We start from the raw sequence: 24269 nt of genomic DNA, 5'->3' as shown, positions 1-24269 counted from the left end.
CATGGTTCGGTCAACTGACCTACATCCACAGCGGAGATGAGCAATCCACTATATAAAAAGAAAGTACAAAATATCGAGAGAACAACTTCACGAAAAGGCAAACACAAGTGACACACTAACACTTGTCCCGTAAAGTTCTCCCCCTAAACACGACTCTCAAACCCCATATGGCTACATTGTGGATACTACTGAATGAGAAGGATGGATCTTCAATTTATAGAACTCCAAATCTTTTCTTACAAGAAAAAGACTAGCCGAATATGGGAGATTTGTAATTTCCTTCTACAAGAAGGAAACTCCAATTTAAGGTAAACATGTTGCCCTTTCCTTCAACAAATAGGAAAACCAAATATGATAAAAAAATTATGGCAAACACCTAACAATAAAACCTTAGAATCAAGCAAGAAACAGAGATGAAGTTCCACAACTAGCTTTCCTTGATATGAATAGATTATGACATCCTTCATGGCCAAAGTATACAACAAAGTAATGTCCTCAAAATAGTAAAATGACTATCTTCCAAGTACACAAGAAATCACTATGCAATGTCTGCTTAAAAATATCCTAAGCTATGGTCATCACCTGAATAGACTGGAAAATAGTCTGGGCAGTAGAAATTGGAATGATATCTGATACCACCAAAATAGCATCATCCGCCTTTATCATCCCCTTAGCTTTTATAAGTTCGACAGTTTTCTTAACGTTAGCTTCCATGTCATCGGACAGGTCAGTGAGTAGGGGAGTAACTCCCCACTGCAAATTGAGAGCCATCCGAGTGCTGTTGTCATTTGTGAATGCAAATATAGGAGGATTTGGACGGTTTCGTGAAAGAAGAGACGCCATCTTCCCGTGCCTTGTGTATACAAATATAGCATCCACCCCTAGGTTGTCAGCTGGAGCGCGTAAAAAGAAGTTGGTTAAGATTGAAGACAAAGACATGCTATAATTAAGTACATAAAAGGTATCTCTATCCAACAAGATGAGATAGTCACACAATTCAATAAAGTATCGGAGAAGGCAAGAGGTTATGAGTTCAAATCTCAACACCACCCATTATCAAAAAGAATATTCACATGCTTGGATGAGGAAAAAGAATCAAGCCGCATGTGAGGGGTGTGTCAAAGATATATTTCTGTAAATAAAAGTTTGTTCGCTCTAACAACTTAATCTTTATTTTTTTAGATGAAAATGGCCGCACACTTCAGTATAAAAGAGTTGGTCACACACTTCCAACACATAGAACACCTAAGAGACGGATATAAAAAAAACAATGACAATGAGGGGTTTCAAGCCTTGTACCAACCAAAAGTCAGAATCATTATTCCTTTCATTTCCTTTAAATTTATGTTCAAGAAACTATTCTTCACATTAAAATATGTAATTCTTGACACAAAGCATATTCATGGATACACAATCAAGGGAAGGAGAGGGAAATACCCATTTCCACTGCACAATTGCAGATTTGCTCAGCAATTTGATCTGGCAAAGATACTCCAAGTTTACGTTGATGCAACAAAGTTTGCCTGTTCTCTTCACGACATGATTGTTCCATTCGGGTGCTAGTTGTTCGCAAGACAGAAAGAGCCTTCATTCCATATGATCCAATGGCTGACTCACCAGATAACATCAATGCATCAGCATACTGTCGAACCGCTTCAGAAACATCTGCAACCTATCTCATAAAAAGGTTGTTATTGAAAGATAGATTAGCTTATGGTCTATTAGTAAAAAGCTTTTTCCAGAAGGGAAAGCTCTAAAGTTAAGGCTTCTAATATTACAGCTCCATACTCACAGTTGTAGGAATATATAATCGGCACTGAAAAAAGTAAACTAGAAAGTACTGACAGCATAAACTTTTCAATTTGTTTGCTAAATAGGAAAAGATAATTACAGTAAACATTGCAATCTTTGATGAGACTGGAAACTTTTGTCAAAAGATAGAAATGCAATGAGTTTTCAAAAGGAAAACAAGATTAGTACCTCTGCTCGTGTTGGAGTTGGGAATTCAACCATTGACTCCAGAAGTTGAGAGGCGACAATAACGGGCTTGTTGAGCTGCCTGCAAACATAAGTAATATCGTCCTGAACAGATGGAATTTGTTCAAGTGGAATCTCTACTCCAAGATCTCCCCTTGCTATCATAATCCCATCAGAAGCCTCAACAATTTCCTCCAACCTTCGGAGAGACTCTACACTCTCTATCTTTGCCAACACTTTTATTGCCCTGTAATCAAACTCAGAAAAATTTCACGATCCAGAATACACTTTGAATCTATGTCAAAGTTTATAATGAGGATGTATTACAAGTAAGTGGACTAGAAAAAGTAAAATAGATGAAGCAATGCTAATCAATGACGAGCAAACTGCTATCTGTGGACCAAGTGGAAGATAACTGTTGAAGCTAAAAATAATATTTTGCTCAAAACGTGACTTACTTGGAGGATTTAGTTGCGAGGTAGGCCTTCAGATGCTTGATTGCATCAGCATCTTTTACAAATGAAACGGCAATGAAATCGATATCTTCAGATATTCCAAAAACAATGTCAGACCAATCCTGTGGATCATGAAGTGTGCATCAGCAAGATTAGAGATTCATATTGGAGATATAACTCTCCAGTAAATTCTCAACTTTGTGTCCAATAACTGGGGTAGATCATAAAACTGCGCCATCAGAAAGGTTAGAGATTCATGATATCAACAAAAAAGATAAAAAGGTTAGAGACTCAGTTTGGTTACAATCTTCAGATGGTAATGTAAGCCTCAATCATTCGTCAGCATTGAAAAATGGTTAAAACTGAACCATTTAGACCTATCAATTCTTGGATCATTTATTGTCATTTCAAACACTTAGACAGCGCATTTTGAAGGAAATAGTCATGTTTAAGCTAAACTCGAGCATTTTACTTCAATGAGAAGAAACTTGATCAATGAAATTCACAGACCTTTGGTGACAAAGTGGGGAGATCACAATCTCTTCCTAAAAGCTTGTCATCTCTCCAAAAACTCAATTTAGCTCTAGGCAGAAGCAGACCAGGGTCTACGCACTTGCACCGCAAGTCGTTCCCAACTCTCTCAGTAACTTCAAAGGTTGCCATTCCTCCATCTATGACAATTTCATCACCAGGATTGACACCTAAATAGAAGAAAGAGAATGTAACCTCAGTCTAACGTTTTGTAACCAAACAGGAAACAATTTATTTTTATCAGCGAGATCACTACCTTCAGAAAAACCTTCATAATTTGCCTGAATTGTAAACGGACGAGAACCTTCAAACTTCTCAGTAGTAAAGTACCAGATTGAATCCTCCTAATGCACAACAATGACCATAATTCACGTTAGACTTCAAACTTTTCCTTTTCAACAATATTGGATAATTTCACGTATAATCACAAAACTTTATCTACTGTAACAGTAAAGTTACAAAGCTATTGTTTTGTTTTACCCACTATAACAATTTAGTCAAAAATTTGACAATCAATATTTTATTAAAAAGACAACTAAAATAACATTTAAATGAAACAAGAAAATGGATCTCGGCACCGGAAATTTAGTCAATTGTATTTTCTTAGCAATTCACACATAGTTCAATTATGAGAAAAAGGAGTTTTGCGACTTTACTATTATAGTGGATAAAATTTAGCGACTACAAGCGAAACGAATCCAGCAATATTATACAATAAAAATGACAAAACAACTTGCACAGTGAGAAGAATTTGGTTAATTACCTCTGCTTTGACAGAAGATGAAGAGCCATGATCAACCACCTGTATTTGATTCCCCTCTGTATCAATCATGACTGATACACTATAACCTTTTTCTTGATTCAACATCTTAATTTTCCTAATCACATCTTGATGCCATTCCCTTGAATTATGACACATATTTAGCCTAGCCACATTCATACCTGCCAAAGCCAACTTCTCCAACTCATCCAAAGAACAACAAGCTGGTCCAATTGTGCAAACTAACTTTGTTTTCCTTAACCCCAAAAATCCATTTTCCTTTAGTTCCCTTTCTGTCACCACATCAAAGCCTAAATACTCTTCTTTTAAACTCTTCAATTCACTTGAACTTTGAATTTTCTCCAACCCCACTTGCATCACTGCTTTGACAGCAATTCTTGATTTTTTTATAACTTCCAAATTTCTAGCATGAGAAAAACTAAACCTTTGACTTGAAGAAACTGGAACACCAAACACCCTTTTCTCCAATTTACTAATTAACTTGTTTGGACTGATCTTAGTCCCCATCAAAGCTAAATCTCCCACTACTGCCATATTTAGGAGTAAAACCAAAACCCCTGAAATTTTTTATCAAAGGTTAAGGCCTAAAAAAATTCTAAAAATAATAGAACTTGTTGTTGTTGTCAAATTAGTAAGCTATTAACTATATAGGAAACAGATTGAGAACTCCGCCAAGATTTTGTACCTAGCACCTAGATAACATAAATTCTTTCTTTCTGTGGAGTTTACAAGGTACACGGAGGAGAATAATAAAAAAGTATTACGGATTTTGTATTAAAAAAGCATATGCTTTATATGGAAGAAGGGTTTTAGTTAGGAAAAAAAACAGAAAAACCCTAGTAAACATAGAGGGGGGGTCCAACCAATGTCGTAAAGTGAGTAGGGAACAGTTACATTACATGTCTAAAAGTAGTTGTTTGAAACAGAGGGAGAGAGCAGAAAAAGGGCGGTACAGTTGGCACAAAATTTGGCCTAACGGTTAACTCCTTCGGTCCATACAATTGGCCAATGTGAGCCTTACAAAAAACTTCGGCCTTTTAATGCAGGTGTTATTGACTCTTGGCGCAGTTTTTGTAGGAAAATAGGCTATGTTTGAAAATGAAAGACTAATCTGATAGGCCATAACTACACTTGTACTCTCAAATTATCTGTTGTATTTTTTTATTACACGCGCCCTTAAGAAAATATTAAATAAAAATGATGTATGACTGTTTTATCCTTAATTATGTCTTAATTATAAACGGATAGAGTAATATTTATTCATAAATGATGTATTCTCATGTTTGGTTGGTTTAAAATATTTTGAAAAATATTTTCCGTCACCACTCACCCTACTACCCTCACCCCCCCCCTTATTTTTTACCTCACTTTTTTTTTGCAATTTTAAATTTTTGTTTTTTCATTTTTCTGCACCACCCACCACCCACCTCCCCGAAAAAATATTTTTTGAATATATATTTTTGTAATTTAAAATTTTTGTTTTTTCGTTTTTCTGCACCCCCGCCGCCCCTGCCCCCTCCCCGGGAAAAAATATTTTTTTTATATATTTTCAGTTTTAGTTTTTTTATCTTTCGGTTTACAAGTTCGAAAATTTAAAAGTTCCAAAGTTATGAATTCGGAGGTTTATGTGTTTAGAAGTTTACGTGTTTAGAAATTATAAAGTTTACGGGTTCGAAGTTTCGCGGTTTCGAAAGTTTATGAAATTTGTGGGTTCGGAAGATTGTTGGTTCGAAAGTTTATGGCTTCATGTTTATTGTATCTAAATTATTTATGAATACTCTTGAGAAGTTATTTTTCTTAATTTGCGTACCAAACACCGAAAAATAAATAAGATTACTACTTGTTCTCCAAGAAAATATTTTCCGTCATACCGAACACACCCAAGGGTAAAGTAAGAAAAAACTAATTAATTTAGTCTTGAACTTCTAAGATAACAAATAATTTGAGGCAAGCATTTTAGAAAGCATGAGATATAATTTGAGACGGAGGAAATATTTACTAGTAGTTGAAGTTTCGCCATAAAATTTTGGGTTTAGAATTTGAATTCTAGTAAATTAATTACTTCAAGCTAAAATAGAGATTTGAAGATGTAATTCAAGTGAAGTTTTCCAAATCTTCAACTTCCACGATAACGAACGGGAAAAAGATTCCACGATAACTTGGAAAAAAAGAGGGAAAAACTTCTGCTGTAACTTTCTCAAAGTAAAGTTTATGTTCAGCCGCAATCTTTTAACTTCAATAAACTTTTTTCAATTTCAACTGATATATTTTGTCCAAAAACATAAACTAGTACATATATTTGAATATTTTAATGAAAAATATTGGAATTTCACAAAGAGTATTATGCTTAATTTCTTAACCCTATTAGGACCGGAAAATATTGGGTTGCGAGAAATTCCAGCGGCTTCAAAATTAACGAGTAAAATGACATTCACTACTGACATGTTTAAAAGGTAAAAAATATGATCATTAATTATAATAGACTGTAACATGCTTTTTCTTACCGCTGAATATCACAAAAGATTACTCTGCTTTACCGAACTTTTCTCATACCTCCTTTTCATTCAATTGGATAAAACTTTACATTCTGCTTTACCTAACTTTTTCTTCTACTTCCCCCTAATTGGAATATCTAAAAGAATCTCCTCCCATCGATTCTGTTTAATAGTCTCTTCCATCTACCAGATTGATGCACTAAATTAATAAGCCTACTATGTAGGATTAATAAATCGTTTTCGGTGACTACAATGCGTGGTTATCAATATCGTGGTAGAATATTAGCCAATAATTGTGAAATGTTTCAAACACAACTTTAATTTTTTGCTGACAGCGACAATAGACTTCACCGTTCAAGTTCCTGATGTAGATTTGCGTTACCAACTTCAAAAGAACAACAAAATATAATCCCACTTAGTGAGATCTGAGGAGAGTAGTGTGTACGCAGACCTTACCCCTACCCGGGATAAAGAGGTTGTTTCCAAATAGACCCCTAGCATCCTTCCCTCCAAGAACTTTCCACCTTGCTCTTGGGGAAACTCAAACTCACAACCTCTTGGTTGGAAATGGAGGTTGCTTACCATCAGCGCAACCCCTCTTGTCAACTCCAACTCCAAAAGAACACACATACAAATTATCCAAGCAGTGCCCCAAGCTCTTGAGCAATTACAGAAGGTTAAATGTAACTCCCCACCTTAATTCCTAAATATACCTCTAAAACAGCATGGCCATACTACCACGATCTCGAAGCTCCGCAACCTTGGGTAGTACTTTCAGGTTTTAAAAACTTGGACCAAATGTTATCTGTTAAACAGTCTTATCAGCCTTCTGCAGAACAAAAATTGCTCATAATAATATAGCACATCTGGTTGAATGAAGAATATGACGCAGAGAATCTCAGATTCGTCAATGAAATTATTACTTTTGGACTCTGCAAGTTTGGATGCAAGGTGATATCTTTGTATTTCGGCCCAGATAAATAGATAGATGAAATTCGTCGATCCATAAAGTAATGCGCAAGAGAAAGTGATCCATCAAACTAGAGAGCCGGAGAGAAACTACTCATTTCATCATCAAACAGGATTACCAGATATACTGGAGATACAGAATACAAAAGGCTTTAAATGCAGACAACCAACTTAATTCTCTTCACAAAGATCTAGTCCACTAACTAAATTGCTGTACAACTATTTATGCACTATTCTAGGACACTCTTAAAAGACTTATTGAACTTTCCCTGGAGCTAGATTACATACAGCCGATAAGCTGACTTGCTTAATACAACAAATTGCTACCAATAACTTAGGAATTTACATATAACTCTAGATTCTGTACATGATGGACTTTCAAGAAGTTCCCAAAGGATACACTATGTACAAATATCTACATATAATTATCATCCTTAACCTACCAAAATGGACACCACCTGAAATAAAGAACAAGAACCAATGATTAGACCAAAGAACAAATAAATAATATTTTACTCTGCATCTCAACCCCCACCCCCCACCCCACCCCCCGCCCCCCACCCCCCAAAAAAACGAGAAAAAAAGATGACAAAGATCATGATGATGATGATTCATTGAAGGCATTCAGTTGGGCATTAGATACCAACAAGCTTTGCACATCACTTATCTGATCTACTTCAAATTCAAATCAGGAGGACATTAATTACTAGGGGACTTTGATTTCTCGACTGGACAGTCCTTTAAGGGCTGCATAGGAAATAGACATATCTGCTAAAAGTGACACAAGGACTAGTACATGAAATCCAACATTCTGCAACCTATGGCATGTAAAGGATCAACAATGCAATATATTTGACTATTGGCATGCAAATTCTCAGCAGTTAAAGGAAATGTTCTTGTGGTCCAAGTGAAATCTCTTTGATTCATATGATCCTTTTTTATTTTTGGTCGACGAGTGGCGGGGTTATTCTAGTCTCCTCAATTCTTCTTCTTAAGCCATGAGGCAAATCTACGGGTTTATGATACATTCAAGGAAAATAACAGGGCCACCTATTCTGATGAGTTCTTGCATATTGAGAGTTCAATATCAAGGTGAAATATCAGAAAGTAGCATATCTGAAAATTGTTTGCTAAAATAGGTCAGAACTACCGAGCAAGTTCACGCTTGGTGGATTCAAGCTCTTTCAGTGCATTCTTAATATATTCCAAGTGATATGGAGCATATAATTAACTCAATAATGAAAAACATAAAATACACCAAAAAGTTACGTTCAGAGCAAGTGAAACAATCCAGTGTGTGTGTGAGAGAGGGAGGGTGGGAGAGAGAGAGGTTATCCTGGGAATCTGGATCGTACCCAACATAATTTTGGCAAAGATTTTCATGAGACGACGCTTGTTGAATAAGTTTTTGGACTTGTAGTTTCACTGATAAACCATGATCAGCTTCACGCGTCTCTCCAGAAATTAACGTACTGTGGTCCAGTGCATGTGGTAGAGAGCTCGCAGATGTAGAAGTAGCAGTAAAATCACGTCCAGTGAGTTTATTACTCATTCGAGCCATAACAGCCACAGCACGTTCATTTAGAACCTCATTGGCATCACCTAATTGATTGACCGCCTGGAATAAAATTAAAAACGTAAGCATGAAGCATGCATCCCCAGAATACTTTGCAAACATAATTGATTTAAAACCTGAAGCAGTTCTCTCTCCCTTGCACCCCTTTGTGGCTGAAGAAGCTCTCTATTTGAAGAAGATTCCTCACTGTTCACAACAGGAGTGACATGTGCGCTGGCAAGTGCGGACATTTGCGGAACTTCATTGAAGTTGAAAAGACGCCAATTTATAAGTGGATCGTGAACAAAGGCCTGAAAAAAAAAAAAGAAGAGAAAGAGGAAGAATGCAATAAGCTGATAATTTGAAAATGTAATCAAAGATCGCCAACATTTACATCATTACAAGACAAAAATGTCAAACTCCCCATTAAGAGTGACCTTCCACATAATTCAAAGAATGAAACCAAGCCATCTCAAACTGATGAAAGGTGTTCGCTTTTTCACTGTGAGTTTAACTTGCTGTTACAATTATTCATTTCAATAGTCTTAATTAAGCCTTTCAATCATTCAACATGGAATTAAAGGATCGGATAGATTCTAGTTTTTCAGTTATCTAAGTCATTCTAACTTCAGTTGGACCATAGAACCCTTCTATCACTCGTCTGTACATGCAGAGTCTATATTCGAGATCTTTTTGAACTTGAAAAAACCCATAAGCATAGACGGACTGATATTCAAGCAATTATAGTGTGACCCAAGTACGATAGCTAGGAGAAATATATTTTACAAGGGAAGACTGATGCCAAGAAGTTACCTCCATCATAGCCATAACACTATCTTTATGCAGTCGGAGAACTTGCATTACATTCTCACATGTTGACCGGAAATTTCCCTCTATACCACTAACCTCCATTGCTTTTACAAGCATTCTAGTGAGTCGAAAGGGAACCTATACATAAAAGTTTGTTAGGAAGTTATTAGTTCCCCTTAAGAACCTTAAGAAAGAACAACAATTTGGAAAGCCATCTTTTGAATATAACAGTTTACCTTCTCTGGAAACTTCTCCCGATTCATTGAAGCTTCAAAGCAATCTCCAAAGTCGATATGCAGAATCTTCCCACTGTATGATGAACATAAATATATTAAAACTTTTGTCATCAGCAAGAAAATGCAATAGTAAAAGTATATAGTACCTGTATCGGTGAAGCATGAGGTTACTAGGATGTCGATCACCCAAACCAAGTAGGTATCCAACCTGGACAGAGCAACCCAAATTCAACACATGTACACGAGAAGCAACTAAACAGAAAGCATCTCAAAGTTTTAGCTTTGCCATTTGAACTACCAATTTACGGGATATTAGTTCCAACGATGATTTCCAATAACTGTTTGACGCCATTACATCAAAGATGTTATCCTAAAGAACTTCACATGTAAAGAATAACTCCGATGCCATGATTTTCTATATCAAGCTAACTTAGAGCCACCTATTTAATATTTCTTTCACCACCATTAATAATACAATACAGAACTCAATTCACATCTTAACTTTGTCTCAAACCGAATGCCCTTACATAAGATAGGACAAAAGGTGTTTTTGCGAGTAAAACAGTATCTCTTCAGGTCCTAGGTAAGGAAATTAATAATCCTGAATGGGGAATAGTTAGTTTTGTGTCCGAGTTCGGAAAGATACAACAAGAACAACAAGCCTAGTGGAATCCCACGAGTGGGGTCTGGGGAGGGTAGTGTGTAATCAGACCTTACCCCTACCCTTAGGAGGTAGAGAGGCTGTTTCTGGAAGACCCTCGGCTCAAGAATATGAAATGCAATAATAGAAACAAGCAGTATCAACCACAAAGGCAAGAAAGAAAGTAACAGCAGGAAGGAAGCAATGGCAACAAGCAGTAACAACGGCCATTTTAAGCTACAGAGATGTCATATTAATAGCCCCAAAATAGTCCTAGCTGCAGAATTATACAGGTTACTAAATTTCTGATATCCGTAATACCTTCAAAAGGCTGCAATAATTCTGATCAAGAACAGCAAGATCATTTCACCAAAGAGAGGTTCACCATATAAATGCAGCGTATATGAAAGCAAAATTTGTGTGATTCCTTTGCATAAGCCTTGTTGTAAAATAATTTTGGTCAACCCAAATATTTGCAAATGAAATTCCATAACAAAGAGGGTGTTTGGCCAAGCTTATAAGCTGGTCAAACTGGCTTATAAGCACTGTTTCGCTTATCTACGCATTTGGTAAAATTAAAAGTGCTTATAAGCCAAAAATAAGCCAAAAGTCATAAGCTGGTCTCCCTCAACTTATCAAATTTCAGCTTATAAGCACTTTAGGTTTGACCAAAATATTTACTATTCTATCCCTGAAATACTTCTTTTTAAAACAGAACTCTTCATATACCCAATTCTTCAGCTGCTTATTATTAATTTCAGCACGTTTATCCAAACACGTAACTGCTTATTTTTTAAATCAACTTCAGCACTTAAAAGTGTTTTTGAGCACCTAATCCTTATCAGCTACTCTAAATCAGCTAAGCCAAACGGGCTCAAAGTAGTGTTTTCATATATAAAGGCAATGGTTGCATTTAAATTCTGACATACGATTAGATGCCTCCAAAGACCTTAGCCCCCCGTACCCAGTGTCCTCTTCTCAAATAAAAAAGGGAAAACAAGTAAAGCGGTTGTCCAGCGCTAGCCTGTTTTATAGTATTACGCAAGGCTGATAAACAAGTCAATTGATTTACTTTCCTGTTTTTCCAGAGAGAAAAAAAGATTATTGTTCATATAGCAAACCCACCCCCACAAAATGCATTGAAGAAAAGAATAAATAAATAAACAGGGAAACATTGTTCTCATTCGAACCTGAACAGAGAATAAGCTTTAAGAAAGGTTTTTAGAAAAAAGAAGGATCACATACCATACTCATGACAGCCAAACTTCTTGTATAATTTGTTCTTCTGTCCAGCCAGACTTCAGAAGTACGACTCTTTAACCAAAGAACCTATATGACCCAAAAATAAATACCTTAGGAAAACAATAAACAGAACGAAATTGCTAATATTTATCTAACAAAGATGTTACTGCAATAGGCTGAAAGTCAAGTAGTTTTCAACTTTTCATAAAATGCATACCCTTGATAAGTCATTCCCTTCAGTATTTTGCAAAGCATATTCAAACACCTCCACCTTAGCAATAAGTGGCAAATTATCATAATCCGGTGCAAAACTCAGCATCAATTTATGCTCTTGATTTAGGGTGATCTGTAAAATTGGAAGAATATACAACATTTAGACAGAAACACTAGTCTCTTTCAAATAGGAAAAGCTCTATGATTAAACAAACCTTCCGGGCATCCCTATATTCTCGAATAAGCTGGTGCAAGGTGTCGCAATTTGGAACCCATCCTATCAGTCCACTATTAGGGGACAATGGAATGACAGCATATCGTTGAATTGATAAATCTTTCTCTGCAGTCTTTCTTGAATTCTCGAGCAAAGTATTAACCAGACCAAACAACTGGTGCATAGCATAAATCCGTTGTATTTTTTAGTTCTAGGTTGAAGGAAGAAAGAAATAAAGCCTCACCAAATGTTTAGGAATCAGAGGTAGCAGAATCCTCCGAACCAGCCTCCCTGTACAAAGCATAACCATACACAACCAATTGCTAACCTGCATGACACGTTCATCTTGGCGCAGATCTTCGTGCCCTTTGAGCAAAAAAGCATAGTCTTCTCCATCACTCCCATGGATTGTCAATTTTCGAGGCCGTTGTTTGGATGTAATTACAACAAGTTGGGGTGCAAATGATGCAATTGTCACCACTGGTGCATCTGAGATGAAAATTTTGAAGTTTGATATAATGCCACAGTATTAATACTCATGTCACAAAACTGGCTTAACCGTAGTCCGAGTAATAATCTCAAATGTACCTGCTATATAAGTTCCAGGAACAGCTAGTTCCAAATTTCGACACTCCAGTAACTCGGGGGAAACAGACTGGCATGAAAATTAAAATAACGTTAGTTTTGAAAATGGTGCAACATGACTGATACCAATAACAAAACATAAGATGCTGCTTACCTGCAAATCCAGGGTTGTGAGTGTTTGAAGCTGCTTATCTATCCGCCTGAATACATGATAATAGAGATCCCAAGCCTAGCAAGATGAGAATTTGATTTGTAAGATAATGGACTGTTAAGTATAAAGTCTACAGTACCTTGTCAGAAGAAAAAAAAATAGAAAACTAATATACTCTGTCGCAACTAGACAAAACATGAAGATTTCATTTTGAAATAAAATACTTAGAAAAAAAAAAGAGAATTTTTTTGCTATGGCCAAGTTAATGGAGATGCGAGAAAGCTTGAGGGACCTTCCTCCTTGCAATTCTTGAGCAGCATAACCACGGCTACTTATGAGCAACAATACACATTCTACTTCACTCAAGTTTAGGACCGGATCAAAAGCTACCAGCATGTTGCAGAGCTTTCGGCCATGGGAAGATTTGAGTCTTTTGGCTCTCCCAGGTCCATGTGAAGCTTCTGCTTTGGCAGCAAAGTAATGATGCAAGATTCATATAAAGATATGCACCGTCAGGGGCATATAAATCTTCTCATGTTAACTTTTTTTTTTTACTATTCTTAGGTGAGTAGTGATCCACAAACAAGAAGTGCATCTAGAAATTTATATATTCATGTCTCGCCAAGTCAAACTGCGAAAAATAAATAAAGTAGGAGTGCCTCCTAGAGAAGTTGATGCTAATTTACAAACTGAACTGGAGAAAGGACAAGCCTTCCCCAAAATGGGCCTCATTTTCCTAACATCGTTGATATCAGACGCGGGGGAGCCTTTTTCAATAGACCTCTAAGTTTCACGCTATTGTCGGTCTTCGTGACTCCAAAGAGGTGGAAGTCGTGGTCCCCATTGTAATTTCTTGCAAATATTAAGAGGTTCAACGTCTCAAGTCTGGAGGACCTGAAAAGACGGAACTACTTTCTATGGGTCCTTCTATTATCTCCTTCACGCTACTCAATCCGAACTAACGAGTGCCGGTAGCAGCATTGAATGATCCTCTTCATCGACACTGATAACCTAGGGGTTACATATTGTGCCAACTCTGCTCTGCTATCTCGCGTTAAACCGGATATTTTTCTTGCCTCTCTACCTTCACTGCGTACACACTACTCTCCTCATACTCCACTTGTGGGAATACACTAGGTAAGTTGTTGTCTAAGTTGCTCGGACTCGGGTGCGAGTATCCGATACGGGGACGGATCCGAGCATCGGATTCGGCAAAATCTAAATTTTAAGATTCGGCGGTGCGGATCTTGATATGGATACGGATGCGGGGATTCGGCTAAGAAAATTCAAAATAATAAGAAAAAGAGCTATAAAAATATTGTAAATTTTGAGAGATATTCTGTGAAAAACTTACATGAATATTGTAGAATTCAATCTTTCATTCTCCAAAAATATGAGGCAAAAATACTACAATATTGAAGGTATGCCATTTTTCATAACTTAAATCTGTTTATTTTTTATTTTGAGAAATCAAAATCGCAATTTTTCTCCCAAATTTGTCGATGGACTCCGGTCAAAGTGTCTGAAGTCAGTTGAACGTATCCGGAACGTATCCGGCTCCCGCTCCCGTCCCCGTCTCGTATCGGGACGGGGACGGGGACGGGGACGGCACCAAAATCGAAGAGTCCACGCTACTTAGGTGGTTGTTGTTAGTTTACTGGGAACCCTATACACATAAATGTTCAAATTATAGCTGACGAGTGTGTTTCATGATGTGAAATCCTTTTTCTTTTGAGAAAAGCCCTTTAAAGCCCTCCAAGTGTGTCGACTCTCGATATTCCACCCTACTCCCCTAGTGGATTGTTGTTCGATACTTTGATCTAACACTATCGAGCTTATTTCGGCATCTCAATAGCGAATACCGACATCATTACAACAGACCTCTTCAACTCGAGAAAAGGTTGGATCTTTACATCTGGACCTATGGGTTTTTAGTTTTCTAATTGGATCAGGACTAGTCTAAATAGTGAACTACTTAGATTACTTCTCAAGGCCAATTCACTAATCCAAGGGAACGAATGTCTATTCTCCCTCTTTCTTGATCCTTCTGTTCTCACCATTTCAAAATTCTAGACGATCCGGACCCAAGGTGTGCCCTAGTGGTCAATGAAGTAAGGGAGAACCCAGTGTTTGGGAAAGTGTTAAGCGCAAAAAAGCGACGAGGCCTCGCTTCACAGAAGCGAGAAGCGAAGCGCGCGCTTTTTTCATGTGAATCGCAATTTAACACATAAATAAAAAAAAATAGGCATAGATAAATGGCTAAGGACTCATTAAAAATAACATATTAAGCAAATGGCTTGATGCCATTGAATAATCAAATTAAATTTACTACAATCAACAACCAAAAAAAAACAATTAATTCACTGATAAATTGCAGAAAACAAAAAACGGAGCATACAGCAGCATAAAACAGAGCACTTTTAATAACAGAAGAAGAAGAAGAAGAAGGCATTTAGGGCACAAAATGAGCGCTTAAAAAGTGAAAAAAATTGAAAGAAATCCATCATCATCATCAGAAGAAGAAGAAGAACAAAAGAAGAAGAAGAAGTTGAAGAAACTTATCGAGATCTGGAGAAGTCGTTGGAGCAGCAGTGGTCGTCGCTGGAGTTCGCTAGAGAAGAAGTCGCGTATGTTTGTTTGTTCACAGATGGTTTATTTGCCAAAAATTTTTAAAAAAAACCCTAGTTGATGCCTTCTACTCGCTTAAGCACGGTTTTTCTACCTGCTCGCTTCTCGCTTAAGCTAGAAAAGCGCACGCTTTTTGAATGTGAGTCGCTTTTTTAGCAGAAAAGCGCTAACCCTGCGTCGCGCCTCGCCTCACCTCGCTTCCTCGCTTAAAGTGAGAAGCAAGCGCTTTTAATAACACTGGGAGAACCATGAGGTCTCAGGTTCAAATTCTAGCGAAGGCAAAAACACTAGGTGATTTCTTCTCATCTGTCCAAGCCTTGGTGGTCAGAGTTACCCGATACCTTTTGTTAGCGGGAGGTAGCAGGTATCCCGTGGAATTAGTCGAGGTGCGCGCAAGTTGGCTCGGACACCACGATTATCAAAAGAAATCTAGACGACCCCACAATTCTACTATTTGTCTTCAACCTAAACTCCATTTCCGCAGAAGTAAAAGATTCTCCTTGCTTACCTTTTTTCCTTTCCTGTCTCCCACCCCTATCATCCTTCTTTTCACCTCTCCCTCCCCTAGACCTCAAATATAACCAAAGTCTCTACCCTAGTTCTCAATCCCCACCCCCACCTTTTCACAAATTCTGACCCTAGTCATATCAGCTATGTTACATTGAACATCCATGAAATGCGTGCCTCCCACCATCGTGAAGAAATCTAAACACCATATTGAACATCCACGAGTCTCCCACATATCTCCCACCCTCTTTAAGAAATTTAAAGAGCACAAGTGTGTTGTGCTAGACTCTGGTGATTGTGATGGGCACTAGTTCTTCTGTTGATCTTTAATCAATGCACCGTATTGACTCATTCAATCATTCGGACTTCAGAAATTACTCTCCCGTATCCATCTCTAGTCTTCATCAATACTCTCATGGCATCTTCATTGTTAGCAAATCAGAGGAGAAATTTGAAGTCTCCTCGCTGCAGGACATCAAGGCCCAATATTCTTCAGGCTTATGCTGCCTATTTGAGGACAACTTAACATGATCCACCCCATGAGACAAAAATTTCAATTGGGCAAGTAGTCAAGAAGTTTTTTCAGTTTTTGAAGTTGGAATAATTGAATGAGTCAAAGAGATGTGTCAATACTCACGGCTCGGGGCTTCATCGTCGTTAGCAAATCAGATAAGAAATGTGAAGTCTCCTAGCTGCAGGACATTGAAGCCCGATATTCTCCACGCTCATGCTGCCTATTTGAGGACAACTTAATATGATCCACCACCCCATAGGACAAAACTTCCAACCAGGCATGTACTCAAGAAGTTTTTTCTCCCTTGAGCGTGTTTGTGGAGGAGTAGATGGTGGGTTCCTTTCGGGCGTCTACTCTTCTACATCTTCCTTCTAGTTTCAAAACTTTCCATTTCAAGCCGTATTTGTATGTTTGTAACTTAAGCTTCAGGAATTCTAGGAGAAGTAAGAGCATGTCTCTGTAGCCAATTTATTGCTAACAGAAAGGACCTCTCATAACAAAAAGGATCATAATTAGTTTCCTGTCCTAAAATTGCAAAATGCATCATCCAAATTATTAAGACAAAAGTTATTTCAAAAAACTTTTTGGATACTTGCACTAGCATTCATCACATAGAAAATACAAAATAACAAAGTTAAAAAGAAATACAAATAAATAAATTAAAAGGCAAAGAACAAGAGAGATGCCAATGTCAAAACTGTACCTGTGTTAATTCAGCATCTTTACCAGTTCTCCGATACTTCATACAACATTCATAGGCCTCCAACAACTCAAGACGGTATGCCTGAAAACATATGTTTCTATCCATTAGTTCAATCCATCGTTAAATAACGAGTGTTCTCAGTGAGTTAATGAAGTCCAGGAATCAACACACAACTAATAGTAAGGAAACACCATACACAGAATCTAGCCGTAACTGGCTCAAGCTTAGCCAAACCAATATCATTGCTTCGGCAGATTCACCCAAGCACAGGGAAAAGCAAATGGAAACGAAGGGAGAATCTACTAACATTGTTAAAGTATGTCTGTCACAATAGAGAGAACATAAGCACATTTTAATTAGGAGCAATCACCTGGATGAATGCTTTCTCCTTTATAGTGGTATTGTTCCTCATTGCTCCTTCCTCAAGCATTTCATGCAGAGGCTCTAACACCTTCAGCATGCCCTCAATGTTGTGTTCGCCAAAATATAAACGGCTGGCCTCCTCCAGTGCCTCATGCCACATTTCATGCCACAGTATCGCAACCCTGATAAGCTCCTTTGAGACAAGTTGGGCCTTCAAAATCATGCCAAAAGTCAGAACAATACATACAGAAACCATCAAACTATCACAGTAAACCAGTTCTAGATCACCTGATCAACGAGCACGCCGCTGTGCTGTCTAACTTTATCAACCACTTCTTGAGCCGCAGCTCTGCGCAAATTGCTAATTGACTTACATGCCACAAGAAGCGGATACATAAGAGCCTGCAGAAAAGGTGCACATATATTAAAAATTGGACAATTAAGAAGAACTATATAAAGGCAACCACAAGAGGTTAGAGAGATGCAATAGTCTGACTTGCTCAGAACAAAGAAATAAAGTCCTTTGTGTCTGACCACTAAAATAACTTATAAGCACATGCCATGATACTTTGCTCCTAACTTGAGTGCAATGGTATTGTTACCCTCTCAAGGCTTTCACATTATTAAGTTTAATTCTGATATACTACGTATTCTCAACGTTCATTCATTTGCATGTGCATGTGCATGTCCAGCACTTCTACAATTTAGTAAGACCGCACTTGTTATTATAGTGTTGCCTAAGTACAATTGCTGATTTGCATAGACAGATTTTTATAGGAACTAGGTTATTGCTCGTACAGCTCTTCTGTGAAGAGAATGCTGTCCCACTGTTTAGATCATTTCCATTTATAATCTATCTTTATTACTCTTATAAAGCTGCATAAATAACCATGGTAGCTCGCTAAGCCATGGATCCTTCATGGGGGGTCTTCCCGTTAAAGAATAGTTAGTCTATGTTCCAATAGCTTATAACAAGGTCAAATATCAAATAAATTGACCCAAGAATAGTAGTTAGTACACAAGCCATTCACAATTACGCGTTAAAGGAGAAATTAAGAGGGATAAAGTAGGGGGTGGGGATTAAAAGCATATATATTTCACGGGGAAAATAGTGATGATAAGATAGCAAAATCAAAAATTTTGCTATGTGGAAAATATCTAGCAAATACCTGTGGATGACTCTGTCCAATTCGCACTAGCAAGGATTGTATCAGTTCTCTGACAGCATGGTTATTTGAATGTATCCGTGCAATAATCTGAGGTAACACAACCAACCATGTGTTGATGTTAACATGTGTGAATCCTTTCTGCAATGCCATTTGGACCTCCGAAGTAGCTCCATGGTTGAACCACAAAGTAAGAAGACGAAGAATATCCTGAAACTCAGAAACACGACCATTAGAAAAGTAAAACTATAATGTAACAGAAAAGTCAATGGTGAACATTAGTGAATCTAATAGGAAGGCTTGCTGGATAACAAACAAGGCAACTATGATTCAGGGCTGAAAATTAAATTCAATACAACACGTTGATCCAGCTGAACTTGTCCAAAAGATGCATGAGCTTAAAATATAGCAAGAAGCCAGTAAGAAAAGGACACCATGTCACTGCAAGGATACAAAATGCTAAGCAAACACTAAGCTAAAAAAAGGACATTTAGCAGCAAGGACAGACCAACGATGCCTCAACATCACACAAGGTAGTCTTCTAAGAACAACTGAATTAAATTAGCTGTAGATACACAAATTACCTGTAAACTATCATCAACACCCTTAGCATGTGCTCCGCATGCTATAGAGTGAAAATAACCAGTTACGGCAGCAACAACAAACTGTGAAGCAATATTCGCAAAACCTCTCAGAGTGTAATGAGACATCACTGCGGTATTGAAAAGTGCCCAGGTATGCCATGCCTTTCCCCACTTCGTTGCACAGTGAGTAGCATTTCTAAATGCACTAAGAATTTCTGTCAAAGACAATATTATCCAAACAAACAAAAGTTAGATATGATATCATTAAGATGTCACACCACCAAGAAGAAAGCCTTATTATCTTTTCTTTTTGAGAAGGGGAGTGGAGTGTCTTCACGCTTTACCTTGTATAGAATCATCATCCAAACCAGGAGAAAGTGCCCACTTCCAAGTGCCGAGTCTGAGATATACACGAGCAACAAGTGGCACACCAGAAGAAGCAACTAATCCATTCTGCATTACTGGTTGAAGAGCTGCTGTTCTTGAGAGGTCCATGGCAAGGTCCTTCGACATCATATTTAAATACATGAGACAGACCACGAAGAAAGATCATGATATTTATGTCTTGTGACAGGTATGTGATTGTAATTTTATCTTTGAAATGCAATACCTGCAACCTAGCAAAGGCTTCCTTTCGCTTATGATCCTCGCCAAGTGACCATTGGTACTTTAAGTATGCTAGCATCACCTGAGGGGGACCATGATACCGCACAGTTGCAGGAGTTGATTCTGGATCGAACTGCAGGACAAAAAAGAATCATAGAAAGTCAAAGCACAAATAGAGCAATAACAAGAAAGATAAGCCACAAAATAAAGCACACTTCCGTCCACAACCCATAGGGATAAATTACTAACCTGTAAAAGTTTAACCAATGTAGATCTAGCTTGGCTAATTCTGCCATTCTTCCGGCAAAGTGATGCAAACTTGATCCATGTTTCAATGTCTTCTGTAGGAGGCAATACAAGTGCCCTCACAGCTAAAAGTGCTTGCCAAAACTGCAAAAATAAGAATATGTTGCAGATAACAGAGGAAGAACTTCTGTAAGATGCCATGAATTTGAGAATAATGAAAGCTCACATAAGCACTGCTCAGATTGAAAATGTAAAAGACCATGAATATACATCCAAAATAATTCTCACCCATTGTCAGAAATTTGATATTACCTCAACATTTCTTTTTGTACCCTTTATGCGCTCATTCCACATATTGCGAACAAGAGCTCTTCTTCCTTCAGCAACAGGGTTTCCCATAGGAAGAGTACAGTATTCAATCACCTAATTAGAAAGAAGAAAACAAATCATTAGATCATTAAAAGCATAGTATTTAGGAATAACTTAATTAAAGAGACTAAACAGTAAAAACAATATATATCACCTCTTCTAATTCAGAAAGCTGCTGAACACGGACCATGTTGCTGTAAGCACGCTCATAGCTCTCAAGAACCTAAACAAATCAACTGAGAACTGTCAAGACTTTTGCAGTAAAATCGTCACCAAATGACTATAAAGTGAGGATACGAGCAGATGAAGAAAGATACCAGTGCAGCGAGCTCGGTCGCCAAACATTTCCTTGCTCTTTCAACATATTCACGTGCTTCATCGTACTGATGGAAGAATGAAGGCAAGTACAAACATTACTCACACCAGAGCAGAGCACGTCACAACACAAAGCAAATCAATGAGCGAGAAAATGAAAGACTACCTTCCCTCGCCGAACTAGAAGAACGGCCCTGAAAAAGGTGCCATTACTACTTCCATCACCACTGGCAGCAGTATTTCCCAAGACCCGGAGTTTGGTTTCATCACCATCATCAAGCCGAGAAACATACTCTGCCATCTGATCCCACTCACCCATGTTCCAGGCAGCATTAGCAGCCTAAACCAATCCAAACATGCATTCACTACTGATTATCGAAACTATATAAACTCTTAGTAATTACATATAAGTTGACAAACCATTGGTGCCATTTCCAGTCGAGCTGCTGGCTCAGCTGGCGTCCAGTATTCCTTACAAAGATTGTTAAGCTCCTCCCACCGAGCTAGAGCAGCAAGGCATCGCATACGCCCTTAAGGAAACACAGAAAAGATACAGATCATCATCAAGTAAATTAATAGCACATAATACAGTAACAAATAATATTCACTATTCCAACAATAACCAGAAGCATAACACGAACTTGATGTTACAACGTAACTAAATTCCAAGGGCCTACACTAGCATTTATTTAAGCCACCAAGCAATTTAAGAACAAGTGACAAAACAGCCTCCCCTGAAAGCATGAAAGAGATTATCCCCTAGAACCATGTAAGTATTACATCAGGTAGTTAGAGGGGGTTAATCATTTACCTTGGGAATTTACCTTTTTTCAGTTGAGGAATCATAAAAGTAAAGATCAATATTCTTTGAAAGAAAACTCAGATCTAGCACGATTTACCACTTGGATCAAATAAGTTCAATAATTGGGCAAGTAGAACATTTGATTTTCATACTACAGAACGACTGGCTCATAGATGTCCTGCGCAGACTTGTAGGATTTACTTTTAAAACAATTATAGTACCTGAATATTCGAAGATAAACAGAGATTAGGGTCAACAGAAATAAACAGTAATATTAGTTTTTTTTTTATAACTGAAAAATTATTGAGCTAGTCACGTCACTTCCACCGACGAACCCCTCCAGCGCCAGCACCGGCGTTGACGAGCAGGCTAGGTAAGCACCACCCCCTCCTCCCTCTCTCTCCTCTCTCCCTATTCTCTCTCTCTGCCCCCCTTTTCTCTTCTCCCCTTTCTTAACCCTAGCGGCAGATTTTTTCAGGCGACCGACCCACCGCTGGCACTGCTCCTTCTTCTTTGTAGTTCTGGTTGTAGTCCCAACTCCCAACCCCCTGTTCCGGTGCTCCTTCTTCTTTATACCATTCTTCTTTATACCTTTCTCTGCCTCCGTTTCTTGGCGCCGTCGCTATCCTCCGGCGACACCCGACTGGGCCGGCGACTTCAAGTAGGTCATCACCATATCCGCATTTCTCTGCCGCTGGTGACGGTGACAGTCCGGTCCTCCTATATTTTTCTTGGTTTCGGGGTGTGTGTGTGTGTTGCATGTATCATTTTTGTGGTTGTTCGGTGACGGTAGGGAGGTGCACGCGCAAAAGCAGCAGAGCAGCCGCTATACGTCGGGTTCCACAGCATCGGGAGTATACCAAGTCAAAAGTCCCGGTTCTATTCGCGGAAATTGGTACGTTCCGCCTCCTGTTTCTCTGTCTCCTGTGTTAATTAATTTGTTGAAGTAGTAAATCGTACTAGTCTAGTCAGTCTAGTAAGTGGGCATGTGGTTACTATTTGTTCCCTTCGAGTCTCTTGTTTGTGTGTTCCCTTGTTCCGTATTGGCATTTTTTTCCCTAGACTTCCATAGGTATAGCGGCTGTGGTTTGTAATAGCAGAGTAGGGTCATGTCCTCGAGGAGGGCGGGCGGGCGGTGGCGAGGGAGGTAGGGCAAGGGTCGGGGGTGGGACAAGGTACAAAGGGGGTAAGGGGAAAAGGGCTCCTGTAGGTTGAGAATTGGATCGTGGAATATAAGGACGTCGACGCGTAAGTCTATAGAGCTGGCGAAGATTCTCCAGAAGAGGGAGGTCAATATAGCGTGTGTGCAGGAGACTAGGCGGGTAAGATCGAAGGCGAGGAATGCAGACGAGTATAAATTGTGGTACTCCGGAAGCGTGAAGGGCAAGAATGGAGTGGGTATTTTGGTGGATAGGGAGCTCAGAGAGTCAGTGGTAGAGGTTAGGCGGGTGAATGACAGATTGATGGCGATTAAGTTAGTAGTTGAAGGGAGCTCTTTGAATGTCATTAGCGCTTACGCACCGCAAGCGGCCTTGAATGAGGAGGTTAAACGGCGCTTCTAGGAGGCGCTGGATGAGGTGGTGCGGGGTATATTTATAGGAGGGAATTTCAATGATCATATAGGGAGGGTCGTCTGTTGGTGGCTATGGCGAGGTGCACGGTGGTTTCGACTTTGGGGCTAGGAACGGAGGTGGTACTTCACTGTTGGATTTCGCTAGAGCTTTTGAGGTGGTGACCGTGAACTGTATTTTTCCGAAGAGGGAGGAGCATTTCGTTACTTTCCAGACTATGATGGCTAAGACTCAGATTGACTATCTCCTCATCAAGAGGTGTGATAGGGGGTTGTGCAAGGATTGTAAGGTGATTCTGAGTGAGAACCTCGCGACACAACACAGGCTCCCGGTGATGGACGTCGGTATCTTGATAAAAAGGAAAAAGAGGTTTGTACGGGGTCAACCTAGGATCAAGTGGGGAGTTTTGACTAAGGATAATGTGCAGGAGTTGGAGGGGCACCTGACGGCTATGGGAGCCTAGAAGAGTGGTGGGGACGTTATCGTTATGTGGACGGTGATGGCGGACTGTATAAGGGAGGCGGCGAGACAGGTGTTAGGGGTCTCGAAGGGTTACTCTGGCGGGCACTGAGGTGACTGGTGGTGGAATGACGTGGTCCAAGGTAAAGTGGAAGCAAGGAAAGCGGCTTACCTTAAGTTAGTAAAGAGCACAGACGAGGAGCAGAGAAGAGCGAACAAAGGTGGGCTGTATGAGGAACTAGGGGGCAAAGGTAGGGATAAGAAGTTATTTCGGCTGGCCAAAGCGAGAGAGAGGAAGGCTCGTGACCTGGATCAAATGACATGCATCAAAGACGAGGAAGGTCGAGTATTGATGAAAGAGGCCCGAATTAAGCGAAGATGGCAGTCGTACGTTCATAAACTTCTGAATGAAGAGGGGGCGGAAACATCGTGCTTGGGGAATTGGAGCACTCCGAGAGTCACCGAGACTTTAGGTAATGTAGGCGTATTACGGTTGAAGAGGTCGTGGGAGCGATACGTAAGATGAGTCGAGGCAAAGCGACCGGACCAGACGAATTTGGAGGTATGTGGGTAGTGCAGGCT

The 24269-nt window shown here is 38.9% G+C and overlaps 2 protein-coding genes across 4 annotated transcripts in view; both read right to left on the bottom strand.

Annotated features, from left to right (window-relative positions):
• Positions 1-419: 419 nt before the first annotated feature.
• LOC107824278 (pyruvate kinase isozyme A, chloroplastic) lies at positions 420-4790 on the bottom strand. Its single transcript, XM_016651028.2, has 7 exons — positions 3727-4790; positions 3220-3307; positions 2943-3133; positions 2436-2554; positions 1981-2224; positions 1438-1672; positions 420-893 (listed from the first exon to the last, which is right to left on the bottom strand). The coding sequence occupies exons 1-7, from the start codon at positions 4276-4278 to the stop codon at positions 565-567; spliced, it is 1758 nt and encodes a 585-aa protein (XP_016506514.1). The 5' UTR covers positions 4279-4790; the 3' UTR covers positions 420-564.
• A 2480-nt stretch (positions 4791-7270) lies between these two features.
• The window catches only part of LOC107799667 (serine/threonine-protein kinase TOR-like), a 42414-nt gene continuing 25415 nt past the window's right edge, over positions 7271-24269 (bottom strand). For all 3 annotated transcript variants that reach the window (XM_016622808.2, XM_075218013.1, XM_075218014.1), the window contains 25 exons: positions 21276-21385; positions 21022-21195; positions 20858-20923; positions 20695-20763; positions 20484-20594; positions 20175-20315; positions 19930-20058; positions 19664-19823; positions 19320-19534; positions 18739-18945; positions 17858-17971; positions 17577-17780; positions 17207-17287; positions 12858-12932; positions 12707-12773; positions 12447-12607; positions 12120-12293; positions 11909-12037; positions 11695-11778; positions 9956-10017; positions 9810-9882; positions 9577-9711; positions 8901-9074; positions 8564-8826; positions 7271-7666 (listed from right to left, as the gene is read on the bottom strand). In XM_016622808.2, the coding sequence (XP_016478294.2) occupies positions 7648-7666; positions 8564-8826; positions 8901-9074; positions 9577-9711; positions 9810-9882; positions 9956-10017; positions 11695-11778; positions 11909-12037; positions 12120-12293; positions 12447-12607; positions 12707-12773; positions 12858-12932; positions 17207-17287; positions 17577-17780; positions 17858-17971; positions 18739-18945; positions 19320-19534; positions 19664-19823; positions 19930-20058; positions 20175-20315; positions 20484-20594; positions 20695-20763; positions 20858-20923; positions 21022-21195; positions 21276-21385 (3197 nt within the window). In that variant the 3' untranslated portion in view covers positions 7271-7647. The remainder of the gene's footprint in view (positions 7667-8563; positions 8827-8900; positions 9075-9576; positions 9712-9809; positions 9883-9955; positions 10018-11694; positions 11779-11908; positions 12038-12119; positions 12294-12446; positions 12608-12706; positions 12774-12857; positions 12933-17206; positions 17288-17576; positions 17781-17857; positions 17972-18738; positions 18946-19319; positions 19535-19663; positions 19824-19929; positions 20059-20174; positions 20316-20483; positions 20595-20694; positions 20764-20857; positions 20924-21021; positions 21196-21275; positions 21386-24269) is intronic.

Source organism: Nicotiana tabacum, chromosome 7 (genome assembly GCF_000715075.1).
Source record: "Nicotiana tabacum cultivar K326 chromosome 7, ASM71507v2, whole genome shotgun sequence".
Lineage (NCBI taxonomy): Eukaryota > Viridiplantae > Streptophyta > Magnoliopsida > Solanales > Solanaceae > Nicotiana > Nicotiana tabacum.
The sequence above is the reverse complement of the archived record's forward strand: the minus strand, read 5'-3'. Positions and strand labels throughout refer to the sequence as shown.